The 16,365-nt window shown below is 31.1% G+C and overlaps 1 protein-coding gene and 1 long non-coding RNA gene across 10 annotated transcripts in view; one reads left to right on the top strand and one right to left on the bottom strand.

Annotated features, from left to right (window-relative positions):
* The window catches only part of LOC126734959 (uncharacterized protein CG43867), a 180,777-nt gene that overhangs the window by 24,377 nt on the left and 140,035 nt on the right, over nt 1-16,365 (bottom strand). For all 9 annotated transcript variants that reach the window (XM_050438818.1, XM_050438820.1, XM_050438821.1 and 6 more), the window contains 6 exons: nt 13,117-13,239; nt 6,871-7,053; nt 6,481-6,623; nt 6,099-6,300; nt 4,870-5,058; nt 4,435-4,549 (listed from right to left, as the gene is read on the bottom strand). In XM_050438818.1, the coding sequence (XP_050294775.1) occupies nt 4,435-4,549; nt 4,870-5,058; nt 6,099-6,300; nt 6,481-6,623; nt 6,871-7,053; nt 13,117-13,239 (955 nt within the window). The remainder of the gene's footprint in view (nt 1-4,434; nt 4,550-4,869; nt 5,059-6,098; nt 6,301-6,480; nt 6,624-6,870; nt 7,054-13,116; nt 13,240-16,365) is intronic.
* Nucleotides 2,811-6,712, top strand: LOC126734961 (uncharacterized). Its single transcript, XR_007660228.1, has 3 exons — nt 2,811-3,239; nt 4,857-5,038; nt 6,477-6,712. It is a non-coding gene; the product is annotated as an uncharacterized LOC126734961 (long non-coding RNA).

Genomic DNA, 16,365 nt, shown 5'->3' with positions numbered 1-16,365 from the left:
ACTCCTAACTGACAATTAGCACTGATGATGGCTCATTTGTCTGTTGTAATAAATATTTTGCTCTGAATACATCTGGTTTCATTGTTTCGTCATATATTAGTGTGACGATCAAAGTTATCAAATTGCAAACATAACACAAAAAATCAACTTTTTGTTAGTAGTAATTACGGGCTATATTCAACAAAATACAAAATATGAAAGCGTCAAAACAAGTTTAGGGGAATCAGGAAGTATGTAATTATTTTGCGGGATATCTAGTTATGCACGTTACTAAAGAATGGGAGAAATACAAGTGAAATTTTCTCACCACTGCAAATTTCACAGATCCTTCCTAAATGTTTTTCTTTTATAAAAGTTTTATTGGGTCAGATAAAAGGATTTACAAGATCCCTTCTCCAATCTTATTCTAGAAGTTTATTATATTGTGTCAAAAGCAACAGCTACATTTTAAACCTATTTAAAAAAAATATCAAGAGCTTGTGGCAACGAAAATTAAAAATAAAGTTGTGTTGATATCGAAATCTAGTATGTCTGGAAAAAAATCGATTAAGCGATTTTTAATAAACAAGCTTGTTCAACTAGCTTTATTTAAATTCTACAAATGATCAAGGTATCTCAACCTGTCAAAAAATCATAAATAAAAAATCAAAAAATTACAAAATGTATAAGAATCTACAGTTCGTTTTCATAAATTATTACATGTAAAATGTATGCACATTTTTAAATTATTTTGAGATTAAAATTTAAATAGAAAAATAAGCCAATAGATAATTATTATGTTGGTAACATAATCCTAGAAACATTTCTCTTGTAAACGGCCAAACTGATTAATAATTTTTATTGGGATTTCTTGCTTTACTTCTTTTTGATTTATAAAAATTATTTAAAAGCTTGTCAAAGTAGTATACAAATATAGTCAAAATGATATTTGTAAGACTCAAAAGTTACCTTTTATTGAAATTTTCTACGAATATCTCTTTTCGACAGTGACAGTAAAATCCAGAGAAATAACTCAATCTAGGATATGGATTCTGTACAATAGGTTGTAATATCAATTTAAAATGGTGATTTATTTTCAATTCGTCTTAAGTTAAAATATATTTTGCGGGAGATCTATTCCAGCATTTTAATTATCTTGATTCTGTTTATAATAACTTCCCTAAATAAATACATACATTTTTTTACCAGAATAAATTAACTTGAAATTAAGTTTGTTCAATTTAATTTACTAGCCTAAATCGGCGGCTTCACACGCGTGGAAGTAGAATGAAGTAAAAGTTATTCGTGCATTATAGTCGGATTACCGAACAGATGGAGTAAATGATGTGCGCGAAATATAGGCCCGCCCATCGATGCAACCTTGGCAGATTTAGACGAGGAGAATTATTTTAAATTATTTTACCGTACAGCTTTGCTTTGTAAGCAGTTTTTTTTTAAATATAATACGGTCGCCTGTAAAATGGGTTCAAAACGATTTTGAGGTTGTGCCAGGTAATGATATAATAATACCTTTTAAGTATTTTGTTATGCAAAGTTATGTTAATATATTGGGATTTACCGAAAAGAATGCAAAATTATGCCCGAATACCGAATTTCATAACCATAGGCCTACTTTGATTTTTACAAATTTCAATCTCTAATAATTAAATATGAATAAAAAAATTCATTGGTACACAAAACGTAAAAATCATAGTAGGTCTATGGTTATAAAATGCGGTATTCTGGCATAATTTTGCATTCTAAACAACCTTTTCTTACAAACTTTTTTTATATCTTGCCTAGAATTACTACTTTACCCTCCACTTTACCTACTTATAAAATTTAAAAAATGTTCGTAACAAGGCAAGCTTCATTTTAAAAAAATAACAATATGCTAAATTTTATTTTTTAATCAAGCAGGACTGGATGCCAAACGGTCAAATTTTAACCACAAAATTTTTTGTCATTTTCACGTATAAATTCGCTGATCCTGGGATACACTGTATATTACAAATATTTATTACCTGCTGCTTCTGCTGTAAACTGGACTTTTTGCACTTTGTTGTATGCTGGATGCTCGTTATCACATGTTTTATATATGTTCATAATCACTTCCTTTTCAGCAATGGTCAAATGTTTTCGTACTCTTTTCTTGGGAGGTGACAATGGGGGTGTACGTGGCACGTCAGCCATTATTTGTTAACAAACAAATTAACAAAAAAATAAACACAATCTCAACTTTTCAATATTGCGAAGATTCAAATATTCGAATAGCAGAAAATTCAACCAAAACGATCTAAAGCCACTCGACTAATAAAATTAAATAAAACCCCAAGTTATGAGCCCTATCGAGGCTCTAGGCCACACCTCCGGCGCAGAACGATCACGTGACCACTCCATCTGTTCGGTAACCCAAGTATAGTCTGAAAAGAATTTTGGTTTTAGAGAAAAGCATGCAATATTTACATCTATACAGTAGTGCGCTCGATTGTTGCTCAGGTATGACAATTTTTATTGGTCCTTATTATTATAGGTAAAACTTCCAGCGCTCAGGTAGCGCGCGGTTCTAATGAACCTGGCCAATTACACCCTAAATGTTTGACCTGGCACGATTACTTAAAAGGATTACCTATCCCTTTTCGGTAAACCCCAATTTATTAACATAACTTTGCATAACAAAATACTTAAAAGGGATTATTATATCATTACCTGACACAACCTCGAAATCGGTTTGGACCCATTTTACAGGCGACCGTATTATATTTTAAAAAAAGCTGCTTACAAAGCAAAGCTATACGGTAAAATAATTTAAAATAAGTAGGCATAATTCTCCTCGTCTAAATCTGCCAAGGTTGCATCGATGGGCGGTCTATATTTCGCGCACATCATTTACTCCATCTGTTCGGTAATCCGACTATAGACGAAAAACGTATTGTAAATGCGCGCGCGCACGACTATATCACCTTTATTTAAGTAGTACCGAATGATGCCACATAGCAAAGGACGCTGCGCAAGAACAGATTTTATGACTCTATTGTTCAAAATTCGCGTGATGTTATTGCAAAATTGACAAAAAATCCGTGATTAAAACCATGCCTATAACCGTTCTCCGGTAAAAACACATAAGTGTGCTCATTTTCGTATTATTTCGTAGCGCAGTTCACGCGTGATGCTGACACTCCGTACAGACATTCACATTTACATGTAGATATATTGCTCCGAAGACTCCGATTGTCCGCAGCCGCTGATCCGGCAATCTGGTAATAATGCATCAATGTATCATCTATTCAAACTGATTTATGTAATTTTTTCTTGATATTGTGTTTAAACTGACATTAAAAAATAGTAGATTTTCATTCAAAAGAGACAATGTTGTTTGTTAACAGTGTTAGTAATGAAAAGACTTACACTCGTTAGTAGAGCAAATATTATTTAAAATATTTTGGTTTTTATGTATAAAAACTGCCAAATGATTATGTGCGAAGAAATAATAAGAAATTACGTATATTTCAGATCCTCAGATGCACTAAATAATGGTCTAACTAAAATAGTATTAACAAAAGTATAAATATTATTAAGACTTATTCTCAATTTAACAAAACTGTATTTTAAAGTTATGAAGTACCAATTATATGTACTTCAAAATTATCTTTGGCTCTCAGATGACTGGGTTTAATTATTCTTAATATCGTAGAGCTAGTCTAAAATAGAAACTTAGCAAGGTACATAATATTTTCAAAACAAAATGTATTAAGTAAATTAAATTCTTACATTTTTTAAGAATCTAATTCTTAGAAGCTGTTGATCAGGACTGATAATGTCTTTACGGGCAAAATACTTGTAATCTATTCTCAATGTGAATATAAATTCGAGACTTTTGATTAAAACTCGTAGCTATAGGAGTCTTAAAATATATAAATAAATAGGAGTCTTTTTGAGATTCTTCTGATAGAGAAATTTATTTATTTATTTTAGTAATGGGCCAAGCTTAAATGCAAGAAATATTAATAATTCAAATAATTTAAGACTGACTGTTTCATAATACTAAATAACTCGTAAAGCTAATTTTGTAATAATATCAATAATAATAAAATTATAATTTTTGACGTGTTTTTGCATATTTTAAGTTTTTCTTTTAGTTTTAAGTTTAATTCTTTGTATATGTAAAGAAGTAATTCAAGTTCATAATAGTTAGCTATTTGTTCAATTAAAAGTTTCTTATTTTTAAATGGAATCAATATCTCTCCATTTAAACATATACTTTTTTATAAGCCTTATAAGCTCTGTAGCACACTGCAACTTCATTTTAGTTTTTTAAATTCTTTTTGTTCTATTTTCTTTTTATCGGTATTACTTTTTTTCATTTATACTTGTATAATAAAAAATTATAAAAACGTCTGTTTTTTATTTTATTTCTAACTAAAAATAATATATAATTATTGGTATAAATCTTACCTCTTGTTTTGCTTTTACTTGGTGAACCACTACTGCTCGATCCTGTTCGTTTTCCTGGACTTGAACCGGTAGTTTCTCCGGAGCTACGACTATGAGTATTTGTTCCATCAATAGCCTTAAAACAAAAATGTATTATGAAATAATAGTTTGTTTTTTTTTCTTTTTGGTATTTGACTAGGTGGCATTTCGTAGTACAAAACAAATGCAATAAATGTAAACCAATAAAATCTCTTTCTGTATTGAATTTAGAAAAATAGGCGTTAAAGTTATTTTGAATATAATACATACTTATATTACCTACCACCTTATTTTAGTAGTTTGCTGCAAACCATGTTAGGGTATTTTTTTATTAAAAATAATTTTTTAGTTTTTTTATTGCCTTTAATATTTTATTTTTATTATTATTTTACTTATTTTTATAGATGAAACATCTACCTGAGTATTATTCCCTTCGCCATCACTCGAATCGTCAGACGAATCACCTGTAAATGGCATTGAACGAATTTGACTCGCTCTCCCTTTTACAGTGGCGTAAACTGGGACGGGAATATCTTGGTACCCAGCTTGTTCTGGCCCTATATCACTAGGAGTTGTTCCTGTTAAGGTAAGACCATCAGCTGCTACCTAAGAACAATAGAAGAATATATGTTTTAATATTCAATTTTAATGCTTTGGGTTACATAGTGCTTGTATGATTTATATTACATTTTGAATTTCCTTATTTATGCCTTTGGGAATATTTATGACACATTTTCTATAAGCGCAACCTAAGACGTTTTTAAGGGACCTAAAAATAATATCTTTTCCTGACTTCTAGTTAAATGCACTTAATAAATTGGGTATCTATAGATAACCTTATATACTTCTGACACTAAATAAACCAGAACTTGGCCCAAAAAAATAAGTCTTAGGAATAAACTCTTTTATTGTTAACATTTTCTCAATAGACTGTCGCTGCAGGCGCGTGTTAAGATAAGCAACACAACTTACTCGTAAAATCATAAAAAATACCGCTAATAATAATCGAAAATTTTATTTTGTTTTTGTGCTAATAAAAATCATAAATTAAATGCTATTATTTTGCATTGCAAAAATCTATTAAAATAAGCATCGTTTAACAATAATTATTAAAATACAACCATAGAAGTTTTACATCAAGATAATAAGAGGAATAACTTTAACTGCTGGAAATAATGAAAATTGGATTGGCCTTTAAGAATCCAGATTTATACTATGTAAATAAAAGACTTACATTTAAGTTTCATCTAATTTTAACGACTAATTAGACTTTTATTCATAAGTACATATCACCACTCGCGTTTTTAACAACTCGTTAGTAATTGTATTGTGTACTGGTAATAGTACATTCTAAAATCAGTAAAATTCTACACGAGAAGAGAGGTTTGTTGCTCGAGGCGTTCGGCGAGATGCCGGCTGCTTTTTGAAATAGAGAAGAATGATGAAAGAAATATTTTTTCTCCTAAAAAAGTAAAACTAGACTCACTAATTTCAGATTCTAAACAGACACACTTAGTTCATATTGCAAGAAAAGTGCAAAAGGCATATATCTCATATGAATAATGTAGACAAGCCATGTGGGCCAATACCGCTATTATACAACACACATACAACACATACTATACAAGTTCATGTTTCTTAGATACCTGATATATCCGATCTTCCCAGCTAGGAAACCTGTGTATAGGAGGCGTTGGTGCCCTAGGCCATGCCACTTTCTCTCTACTAGGTGTATATATTTCAGCATAATCATGTGCCAAATCTGGATCACTGGCACTACTACTTGGTATGCGTCCTATACTTAAATTATCTACAGCGGCTCTAAGTTCATCCGCAAGAGGATCCATGCTAAAAAACAGATTATATTTTCTTATAAAATTACTAAAAAATACCGAACCGTTTTATAATTTTCAATCCTTTGTCTATATTGATTCATAAATCTTATTGTGTATTGTATAGAATTACAAAAAGTACATTTAAACCACTGATCATAGGAGTAAATATTATACACATTTTATTTTTAGTTACCTGGAGTTACTTGTAGCGAAATTGACACTAGTGACTAATGTACTAGGAACTACTGGCTCAAAACTCGTATTTGTTGAAAGGCACACAGATTGATGACGGCGGTGCTTTGAGTTACTGTACGTGGATGTTGCTGATAGAGGTAACTACAACGTTTAATAAAGGTTATATAGGAAGTAGGAAAATAATACATGTTCATTTTTAATATTAAAAAATATTAAAATTTTCCAACATTTGTAGAGTTTTATTACTCATATTTTTTTTTAAATTTTGGTGCCTGAATTGATAATTTTTAGTAATATACAAAACTTTAAATATACAAAACTTGAAAATAATGATTATTGATTAGGATTTTTTTAATAAAAAAAGATTTTTGATTATTCCGTAATATACCTGTCTAGGCTCCGGCGATCCACTCTCAGAACGCCTTCTATCTGCAAGGGCCAAATGATTCCTTAGCAGTTCCAATTGTTGATTACATTTGATATTTTGCTCGCGTAAATGTTGATTCTGCTGTTCAAGTTCCCGAAGTTTATTCGTAACCCATTCTTTAATTCGTGCAGCTTTTGCTTCTACCTAAACATTTCAAAAAATGAGATGCTGAATTTGAGCATTTAAGTTCGAGTCGCACGTATATACATCGCGCTTACGTTCAACCCAAGTTTTTGATAGGTTTTACCTCACCTTATATCATAAAAGTTATATCAACTTGTGCATAAAAATATCTAGAATATTGTCTACTAAGTACTATTGCTCTAATAGTGTTAGGTAAATAACACTATTAGATTAAACAATGTCAAACAAGCCGTGTAAAATTTGCGACAATAAAGTAAATCGCAAAAAACCAGGAATTCAGTGTACCGGTTTTTGTGAGCGTTTTTATCACGGTGATTGTCTCGGTATCAGTGGTTCGCAGTTGGATGGACTACGCGCCGACGGAGTAGCGTGGAAATGTACCGATTGTCGACGTAAAAGCGGTGCCGACTGGACTACAGTGCGTAGCGCGCGCCTATCTCGCCAGTCCATCGGTGAAACTCTGCAGTCTACGAGTGGTTTAGTCCAGGCGAATAATCAATTAAACAATATTTCAGTCGATGCCCACCGTAATCCTACTGGGATGCAACTGTTACACACAACAACTACAAATGAGGACTTACTGGTTGCCATCGATGACCTAAAATCTGAGTTACGTGGAATAAGAGAACAGCAGGTCGGCCTATACAACTCCGTTACATTTTGTTCAGATAAAGTGTCCGATTTTGAAGAAAAACTGAACAGAATGAACGAGTGGATGCGTAATACCGACAAACTAATAAAAGAAAACCTCACGCTTAAGCAACAGGTGCTTGCACTGGAAACCAAGTTAGATGAACTAGACCAAACATCAAGGTTAAACAATGTTGAAATACAAGGTATACCTGAAAGGGAAAACGAAAATTTAAATAACATTGTTCAGAGTATAGGTCAGTATGTAAAATGTGAAATTAAAAACGAGATAACTGAGTACGTTACAAGAGTCCAACTAAATAAGAATTCAAAAAACAAAACTAAAAACATAATAGTCCGGTTTGTTTCTCGCCGAGATAAAGAAAAATTTCTTGCAGCCGCAAAAGCAAAACGGCTAGAAAAGGAAAATGGTTCTCCAAAAATGTCAATACCAGGAATATCTGACAGCATATATATTAATGAGCATCTTACCATGAAAAATAAAATTATTTTTAAAGAAGCCAGATCTGCTGCTAAAAACAAGAACTATAAATACTGCTGGTCTAGGAATGGAAGGATATTTGTTCGAAAAGATGATTCTTCGCGCATTATTCATATCAGTGATTGTGATGTATTGGAAAAGCTGTAACTTGCCACCAAATTTAATCATGCCATGAGAAAATTAGCTCAGTATAATGGCTGAAAATCTACATATATACTACCAAAACACACAGGGTCTCCGTACAAAAACTAATGATTTCTCCCAAAATCTACTCCTTAACGATTATGACGTCATCTGCCTAACCGAAACCTGGCTAAACAATAATATCTTATCAAGCGAGCTTTTTAGCGACAGTTACTTGGTATATCGCCGGGATCGAGAGACAACAAGCTCAAAGAAGAAGGATGGAGGAGGATGCCTAGTGGCGGTTAAATCAACACTGGAGTCCAACCGACGATATGATCTAGAGCTGGAGTGTGAAGATATTTGGGTCTCAATCAAATCCAACACTGGAGAGAACGTATTAGTGTGTTGTGTCTATATTCCACCTGGATGTGATTATTCAATGACAACTTTTATAAGCGGTTTGGTTAGGTTTGAAAATGTATTGCAGAGTAGTTCTGTCCTGATCGTTGGAGATTTTAACATGTCAACGGTAAGTTGGCGTACAATTATTAATGAATCGTTCTTTGAGTCAGTCCAATCTGGGAACAAGTTTTCGGAAGTTCTTGACATGTTTTCTTATCTTGAATTTAAACAATATAATTTTTTGAAAAATTATAAAAGTAAAATACTAGATTTAGTTCTTTGTAATAGAGGCTTAGTAAATAATCTACAACAATCTCTTAGCTGTTTAGTTAAAGAAAATGCTAACCATAAAGCAATTGAATTTGCTTGGTCAGTTTCTTGCATGAGACCTCTCCGAGCCTCAAATAATAAAATATATAACTTTAAAAAAGCTAATTTCGATAACATAAATCAATCCTTATCAGAAATCAATTGGAGTCAATGTTTAACGGGCGCTCACGTAGATGTCTTGGTGGACCAGTTTTATCATAAAATAGAACTAATTATAAAAAAATTAGTTCCGGTGCGTAGAGTTAAAGGCAACTTTCCTATCTATTTTCGTTTCGAAACAATCGCAGTAATAAAAGAAAAAAACAAACTCCATAAAAAATATAAAATATACAGTGATCGAGCTTCATACGATCGATTTTGTGAGCTTAGAACCCTATCTAAACAAATGATAAAAAATAACTATAAGGAGTATATAAATAGCATAGAATCCAACATTTTGGAAAATACAAAGAAATTTTGGGGTTTTGTTGGCAATAAGAGAAAAAACAATGTGTCTATTCCACACGCCGTAAAATTAGGTAATATTTCTGCAAAAGGTGGCAGGGATGTAAGCAATTTGTTTGCTCAATCTTTTAAGAGTGTTTATAATACATCAAATCCAGTTGTTTTTAATAAAAGTAATATTAAAATATACGAAATTTCAGAAAATAAAATCCTTGAGATATGTAAAAATTTAGATGTAAATAAAAGTCCTGGGCCAGATAATATTCCACCTATCTTGGTAAGGAACTGCGCAAATAGCTTGGTCAAGCCACTAGGCATTATATTCAATAAGTCGTTAAGATCAGGAGTCTTTCCTCAAAAATGGAAATTAAGTGAAATTTCACCAATTTTTAAAAATGGTGATAGGGAGGACGTGACAAACTATCGGCCCATTAGCAAGTTATGCATTTTTGGCAAAATCCTGGAAAAAATTATGTACGACACAATTTTTCCGAGTGTAAAACATAAAATTATTCAAGAACAGCATGGTTTTTACCCTAAAAGATCTCTTGAAACAAATCTACTATGCTTTTCAGAATTTGTCACTAAAACAATAGATAACAAAGGTCAAGTGGATGTGATATATACCGACTTCAGTAAAGCATTCGACAAAATTGATCCTGAAATATTAATACAAAGGCTTGAAGAAGTCGATGTTGATCCTGCTATAATTAGATTATCCTGTTCCTATAATACAGGTAGAAAAAGTAGAGTAACTATTGATGGCCATAAATCCGAGTGGTTTGACATAACATCAGGTGTACCGCAAGGCAGTCACCTGGGTCCGTTGTTTTTTATAATATATATAAATTCAATAAAAAAATGTTTTAAACACTGTAAAATATTACTTTTTGCAGATGATTTGAAAATCTACTTAAAAATCGAGACCATGGATGACTGCCTTAAAATCCAACAAGACCTTTTGCGCCTTGAACAATACTGTCAGAAAAATCGTCTCTTTCTAAATTCTGCAAAGTGCTTTTGTATTTCTTTTACTAAAAATATTACCAAAATAATATCGCCTTACTCTATAAACAGCAGTAATCTGAAACGAGTTGTAGAGATTAGAGATCTGGGAGTAATCCTGGATGAAAAATGGACTTTTAAATCTCATATTGAGCGAGTGATATGCGAGTCCAATAAGATGGCTGGTTTCATAAAAAGAAATTCAACGGATTTTAAAAACCCAAATTCAATTATCTCTTTATATAATGCTTTTGTCCTCAGTAAACTTTCTTTTGCCTCAGTAATATGGAATCCGAAGTACAATGTAGACATTACGCGCCTAGAGCGGGTACAAAATAGGTTTCTAAAATATCTAGGATTTAAGACCAATATGCCAATAAATAACCATAATTATACCATTATACGAGCCAAATTTAAATTTTTAACTCTTGAATACAGAAGAAATATCACAGATCTTTTTACGCTTTATAAAATAGTAAATTGTCACGTCGATTTACATTATCTTCTATCTCACATTAATATACGGATACCAAGGCAAAATGCAAGAAACCGAGACTTGTTTGCAGCTGATTTTTATCGAACCAACGTAGGACAGAACTCTCCACTTTCTAGAATTCAAAATGTTTTTAATTTTTACAACAATTTTCTGAATTCGGATATTTTTAGAACGCCGATAGGATCCTACAAACGCCAATTAAAAACCTATTTTTTAAAAAAGATAGAATAATTTTATTTTTGTTTATTTAATTCAGAACTTGTAATTATTTACGCTCTATCTAATCTCATTAGTGTATTCATCTAAATTTCCCTTTTCTTTTTGATTGTATCTACACACGTAACATGTAAATTTAAGACAATATTTGGTAAACCTATCATAAGTTTGTTATATATACACAGTGGATGCTTTTTTGGTACTTGTGTACTGTTCGCAACCTGAACTTGTAATAAATAAATAAAGTAATAAATAAATAAATAAACAACTGAGAGGGCAAACAATAGATTGAATTAACATGATTACAATTGACAAAGCTTAAGTTTATATTTGTAGGTTGTTAATAAGCAAATACAGGGCAACGAGTTATATTACGAGATATATACCGGATTTAGTGGAAGAAACGTGAATAGGAAATTAGACCTCAATGTGGCAAGTTAATAGTATCTGAAGATTGCGTGCCTATCACTCCTATTAAGCAGTCAGTCTCTCATATATTTTGCAGATACCGAAAATTATAAAAACAATCATCAACTTCATTAAGTTGAATAACGACGGATTATTTGTATATACGCTATGAGTTAAATACTCTATTTATTTCAAAAAGCGAATTGAAAATTTGATTATACAGGGTGTGACAAAATTCGGTGCAAATATTTTAAGTGTGTATTGTTGGAGTCAAAATAAGACTTTTTTTCTCATAAACATGTGTCCTAAAATGCGTCTCCTCAGAGCTACAGCCAACGCAAATTGCTTGAAGAAAATCAATTATTTAAAACCATAACTACACTTATGCATCAAATCTTCTGAAAATTTGCATGTCTCCGTTTTCTGGGTGCTCTTTTCATTTTCCGTCCCAAAAATGGTATAAATCCAATTTTAGGGGATGATTTAAGGGACCTTACCCTTCTGATGGCCCCTATTTTATAATTTTGAAAAAAAATTTAAAAATCTAGCATCTTCATATAGTTAGTGAAAACATCTGAAATTCTCGTATTTTTTCGTTCTAGATTTTCCAATTTTTTAATGGAAACAAGAGGGCCAAAACTATGGCCCATCATCCCTGAATTCTTTCCTAAACTTGGGTTTGCATTGGGTTGGATATTATAGGACGGAAAATGTCAAAAGGATCCAAAAAAATGAGGAAGATTTCAAAAGATTTCACGGATAACTGTAGTCAGTATTCCAAATCATCGATTATCTTCAAGCAATTTGCACGGGCTGTAGCTCTGAGGGGGTGCATTTTATAGAACTCATGTTTATAGGGAAAAAAAGTCTAATTTTAACTCCAACAAAATGCTGTTAAAATATTTGCATTGAATTTTGTAACACCCTGTATATGTAAAAAAACTTTTATTATGTGAGGAATACCTATTTTTCATCGCTTAAGAGATAAGCCAAATTATGTCATGAATATTTTTTTTTATTTAGTGCTAATTTCAACCCATGGTAAAAATGCTAAAAAGTTTTGCTGCTTTGTTTAAAAAATGCTAGTGCTCAAAAACGATCTATCCAAAAATTTTTCGTTTGTAGGTCGTTGTTAAAAGAAAGTGCTTGAATTAAATGTCACATACTATTTACGTATTTTTTTACTATTACAGACTGTTTAAAGTTAATAAAAGACTGGTTATACTTTATATTTTATGGTTTTATATAAAATAAATATCTATATACTATGATCTGCTAAATTGTGTACTATTTAAAATAATTACACTGCACTTAAACACATGTTTTATTCAATACTTTTATAGTTACTTTGTATGCTTAGCGCATTTCTTCATATAAACTGTAACCGGAATATATTACTGAAAGTTATACCACTGTTTTTACATTAGATAAGAATCTACAAAATATAAAAACCTTATAGAACAATGTATAATTTTTTTAAGGAAATTTAAATAAGTCTACTAACCTGCCTTGCGTCTTGAAGACGCAATTGTCTTTGTTCTTCCACTTCTCCTTCTAGTCGGTGAATTTGCGCGTTGCCTTGGTCACTTTGCGCCGACCATGCCAACTTCTGTTCCATTATTCGCACCTAAAAATAAAACGGAACATTTAAATTTTCGAAAAACGATTGTAGTGAGATCGTAAGTAAAGTAATTTTATCCAACATTTTCGACTCAAGAGATTATTTTAAAGCAATTTTATAATAATAATAATAATAATAATAATGTTAAGCTCTGATAAAACCTCATTATGAATATTTGACCGGATAACAATTGAAAAGAGTTAATATTAATTTAGTTAAATATATTTTGTGTAAGAACATAATGAAACATTTCCAATTTACATAGTTTCTAGGTAAGTTTCAATTAGGACTTATATGTTAATAGAATCTTTTGTTAACATATTTTAGCCCATCTTTTACTGATTTTCAATTTTATTTGTAATCAGCGTTCCCAAGTTTTTATAGCAGAAAGTGTTTAGCCACAGTGATAAAACACTCGACGCCACTTTATCACATACACTGATAGAATTTGGGAGTTTTTTCTCTTATTTATTCTTATTTATGTATTTGCTTATTTAAAGAAACAAGCCACTCAATCGAAGGGCACAACTAATAGTCTATCGAGTATTCTACATTTTTAATAAGAAATACCTTAAGTATTACCAAGCGTCTTACCTTAAGTAACAAAGTTTTAATTTTTTCCATATACAGGATGAGTTGGGAAGAACGCAACAAACTGCAGGTCAATATTGTACACGTGAAAATAATTTAAAAAAAGTCTTATCCGATTCCAATTTTGCTTTCAAAATATAGCGTAGTTAGTTAGTGACAAGCAAACAAAATGTCCTACATTAACATGGCTTTAATTATAGCGCTGTTTTAACAAATGTTCCAAAATATCGTCATTAACTTCTGAACACATTCTACTTCATCTGCGAAGGTTCCTTTTCGTTGCTTTTCTAAGTGATTCGTCTCTGTCTTGGACAAATACTACGGCTTTGATAAATAGAAGTATAGTAGTAAGTATAGAATTATAAGAAGTATCAGTATAGAATAGGGTTCTGCTGAGTGTCGATTATCACTTTGAATACCTCATTTTTAAACCATCCCGACAAAGAATGGTCCATTAGTGTGAGGTCTGGAAAAAATGTGAAATCTGCGAATATGATTGAATTCTTCAATCAATGTTAACATGGTCCTTAGGATGGATGGTCATGATGGCATCTATAATAGCAATTTGTCTCTTTTTTTATTTTTCATTGTTTTATTTATGTAATATAATAGAATATAATTATGCCCATGTGTTGGGATGGAAATTGGAAGAGTTGCTGCATTGACGCAAATAATGCTTTTAAAATTACTATTCAGTGGGTGTGACAAACATGCAGGAAATTTCAACCAATGGTTCCTTTCCAGATGAAATCAAGTTCAAATCATTAGATCTCGTATTTTGCTTGTTGTTGAGCAAATCTTCAATCTGATTCCTTGAAGTATTGGCCAGAAAATCAGTATCTGAACAAGATTCTTTTTGAGTTGTATTCGATGAATCGACGAGAACATCATATTTGTTTCCAACATCACGTTGCTGAACTGCACAAATGAAAATTTTTTAAAATAATATTCAGGTTATATTTATTCGGTCATATCATACGGTTATATTAATCAAAATGATATTATTTTATTCAGCTTATTTTCTATAATTTTTAATTACAAACTAAAATGTTTAGTAAATACATGAAAAATGACATCATATAAAAGTATTAAAATAAAAATCGAGCCAATCCAGTAATAGTCATACAATCCACATCAAGAAGAAAACTTCATAGTACATGTAAACTTACTTTCAGTATCTTTTTGAAGAACGCTTTTCTTGATAAATGATGTTATTTTCGGCAACTTATTCTTTTCGTTCTCAATTTTAATTGTTTTTTTCGTTTTTGTGCACCAGACTGATAAGTCCGATTCATGTTAAAATTGGATTTTGTAATATAAAGGCACACGTTTTGCGCATTAGGATGTTGATAAAATGTTTGGTTATGTTTGGTTGAAACAAGTGCACATCCAGCAGCAGAGGTCAACTTCGAAAACATCACTTTGCTTATGCTGCACGTAGTCACACTGTTCGGCGACAACAGATGGCGACACGCACAATTTTCAACTGGCGTAATTTCAAAATTGATATCAAAGCGTTGATAAGTTTATTTTTTATTCTGAACAAATCTGTAAATTATGGACCAAATCGAAATGCTTTTTCGTGAGTTTATATTTTCAATTTATTGTTTCACAATTTAACTTTAGATATTGAAATTGAAAATAAAAAATTTCAATATTAAAATTCGTATTTTGGATTTAAAAATATTTTTTTAAAGAACTTCATTGAATGACGCTAAAATTAGGGATAGAATAATAATCAGTAAATAAAAAGTGCGAATTTGATTGATTGAATCAATTTTTTATGAATTGTTTAAAAAAATTTCATTGGAAAAACTTTTAGAATTATTTTACCTTTCCAGAAAAATATAAAATTTTCAACTTTCCATTACATAAAATCTTACTTTTTATGAAATCTCGATGCTTTTCTTAAGAAAAAACCTTAATAAAGTTCAAGGAGCTGAATGTCGGGGCCCCCGACCTGTATTTGCATTATTTGGCCAAGACACGAAGATATCTTAATTTTTTAATGCCTGAAGTAGGCTAGATTTACAAACAAAGTGTCCGATTTTCTTTGCTTTAAATATCTTCCCTAGTAGATCATCATCTAATAAAAATGTAGAAAAATGTGAATATGATTTTCAGTAACCATAAATTTGGTAGGGACCCCATATATTCTATAAAACTCTATACTCAAAAACATTAGAAAATATTTTTATAGTTTACGGTCGAAACGAAAATTTTGCGAAAAAAATTTTGATAATCTTGCAAACATTAAAATTATAAAGTATTTCGGGGCCCTCTGCAACTTTACAGGACACATTTTTCAGGTACTAACCAATTAAATGTAATAACATAATTAAACAACTGTAAGTGTGGACAATTCTCAGTCATTATCTACAAAATCTTTATGTTTACAAAAATATTTGGGCGTATCCACTAACAGTGCATATGCAATATTACAACTCATTACATTTATGAATCCAGGATGGATCATTCTCATGGACTTTTTTATAAAAAATAGGTTTAACAAAAAGTGCAATATTTCAATACATATATAAA

The sequence above is a fragment of the Anthonomus grandis genome, chromosome 4, assembly GCF_022605725.1.
Source record: "Anthonomus grandis grandis chromosome 4, icAntGran1.3, whole genome shotgun sequence".
Lineage (NCBI taxonomy): Eukaryota > Metazoa > Arthropoda > Insecta > Coleoptera > Curculionidae > Anthonomus > Anthonomus grandis.
Note: the sequence above shows the minus strand (reverse complement) of the source record. Positions and strands in the feature narration are given on the sequence as shown.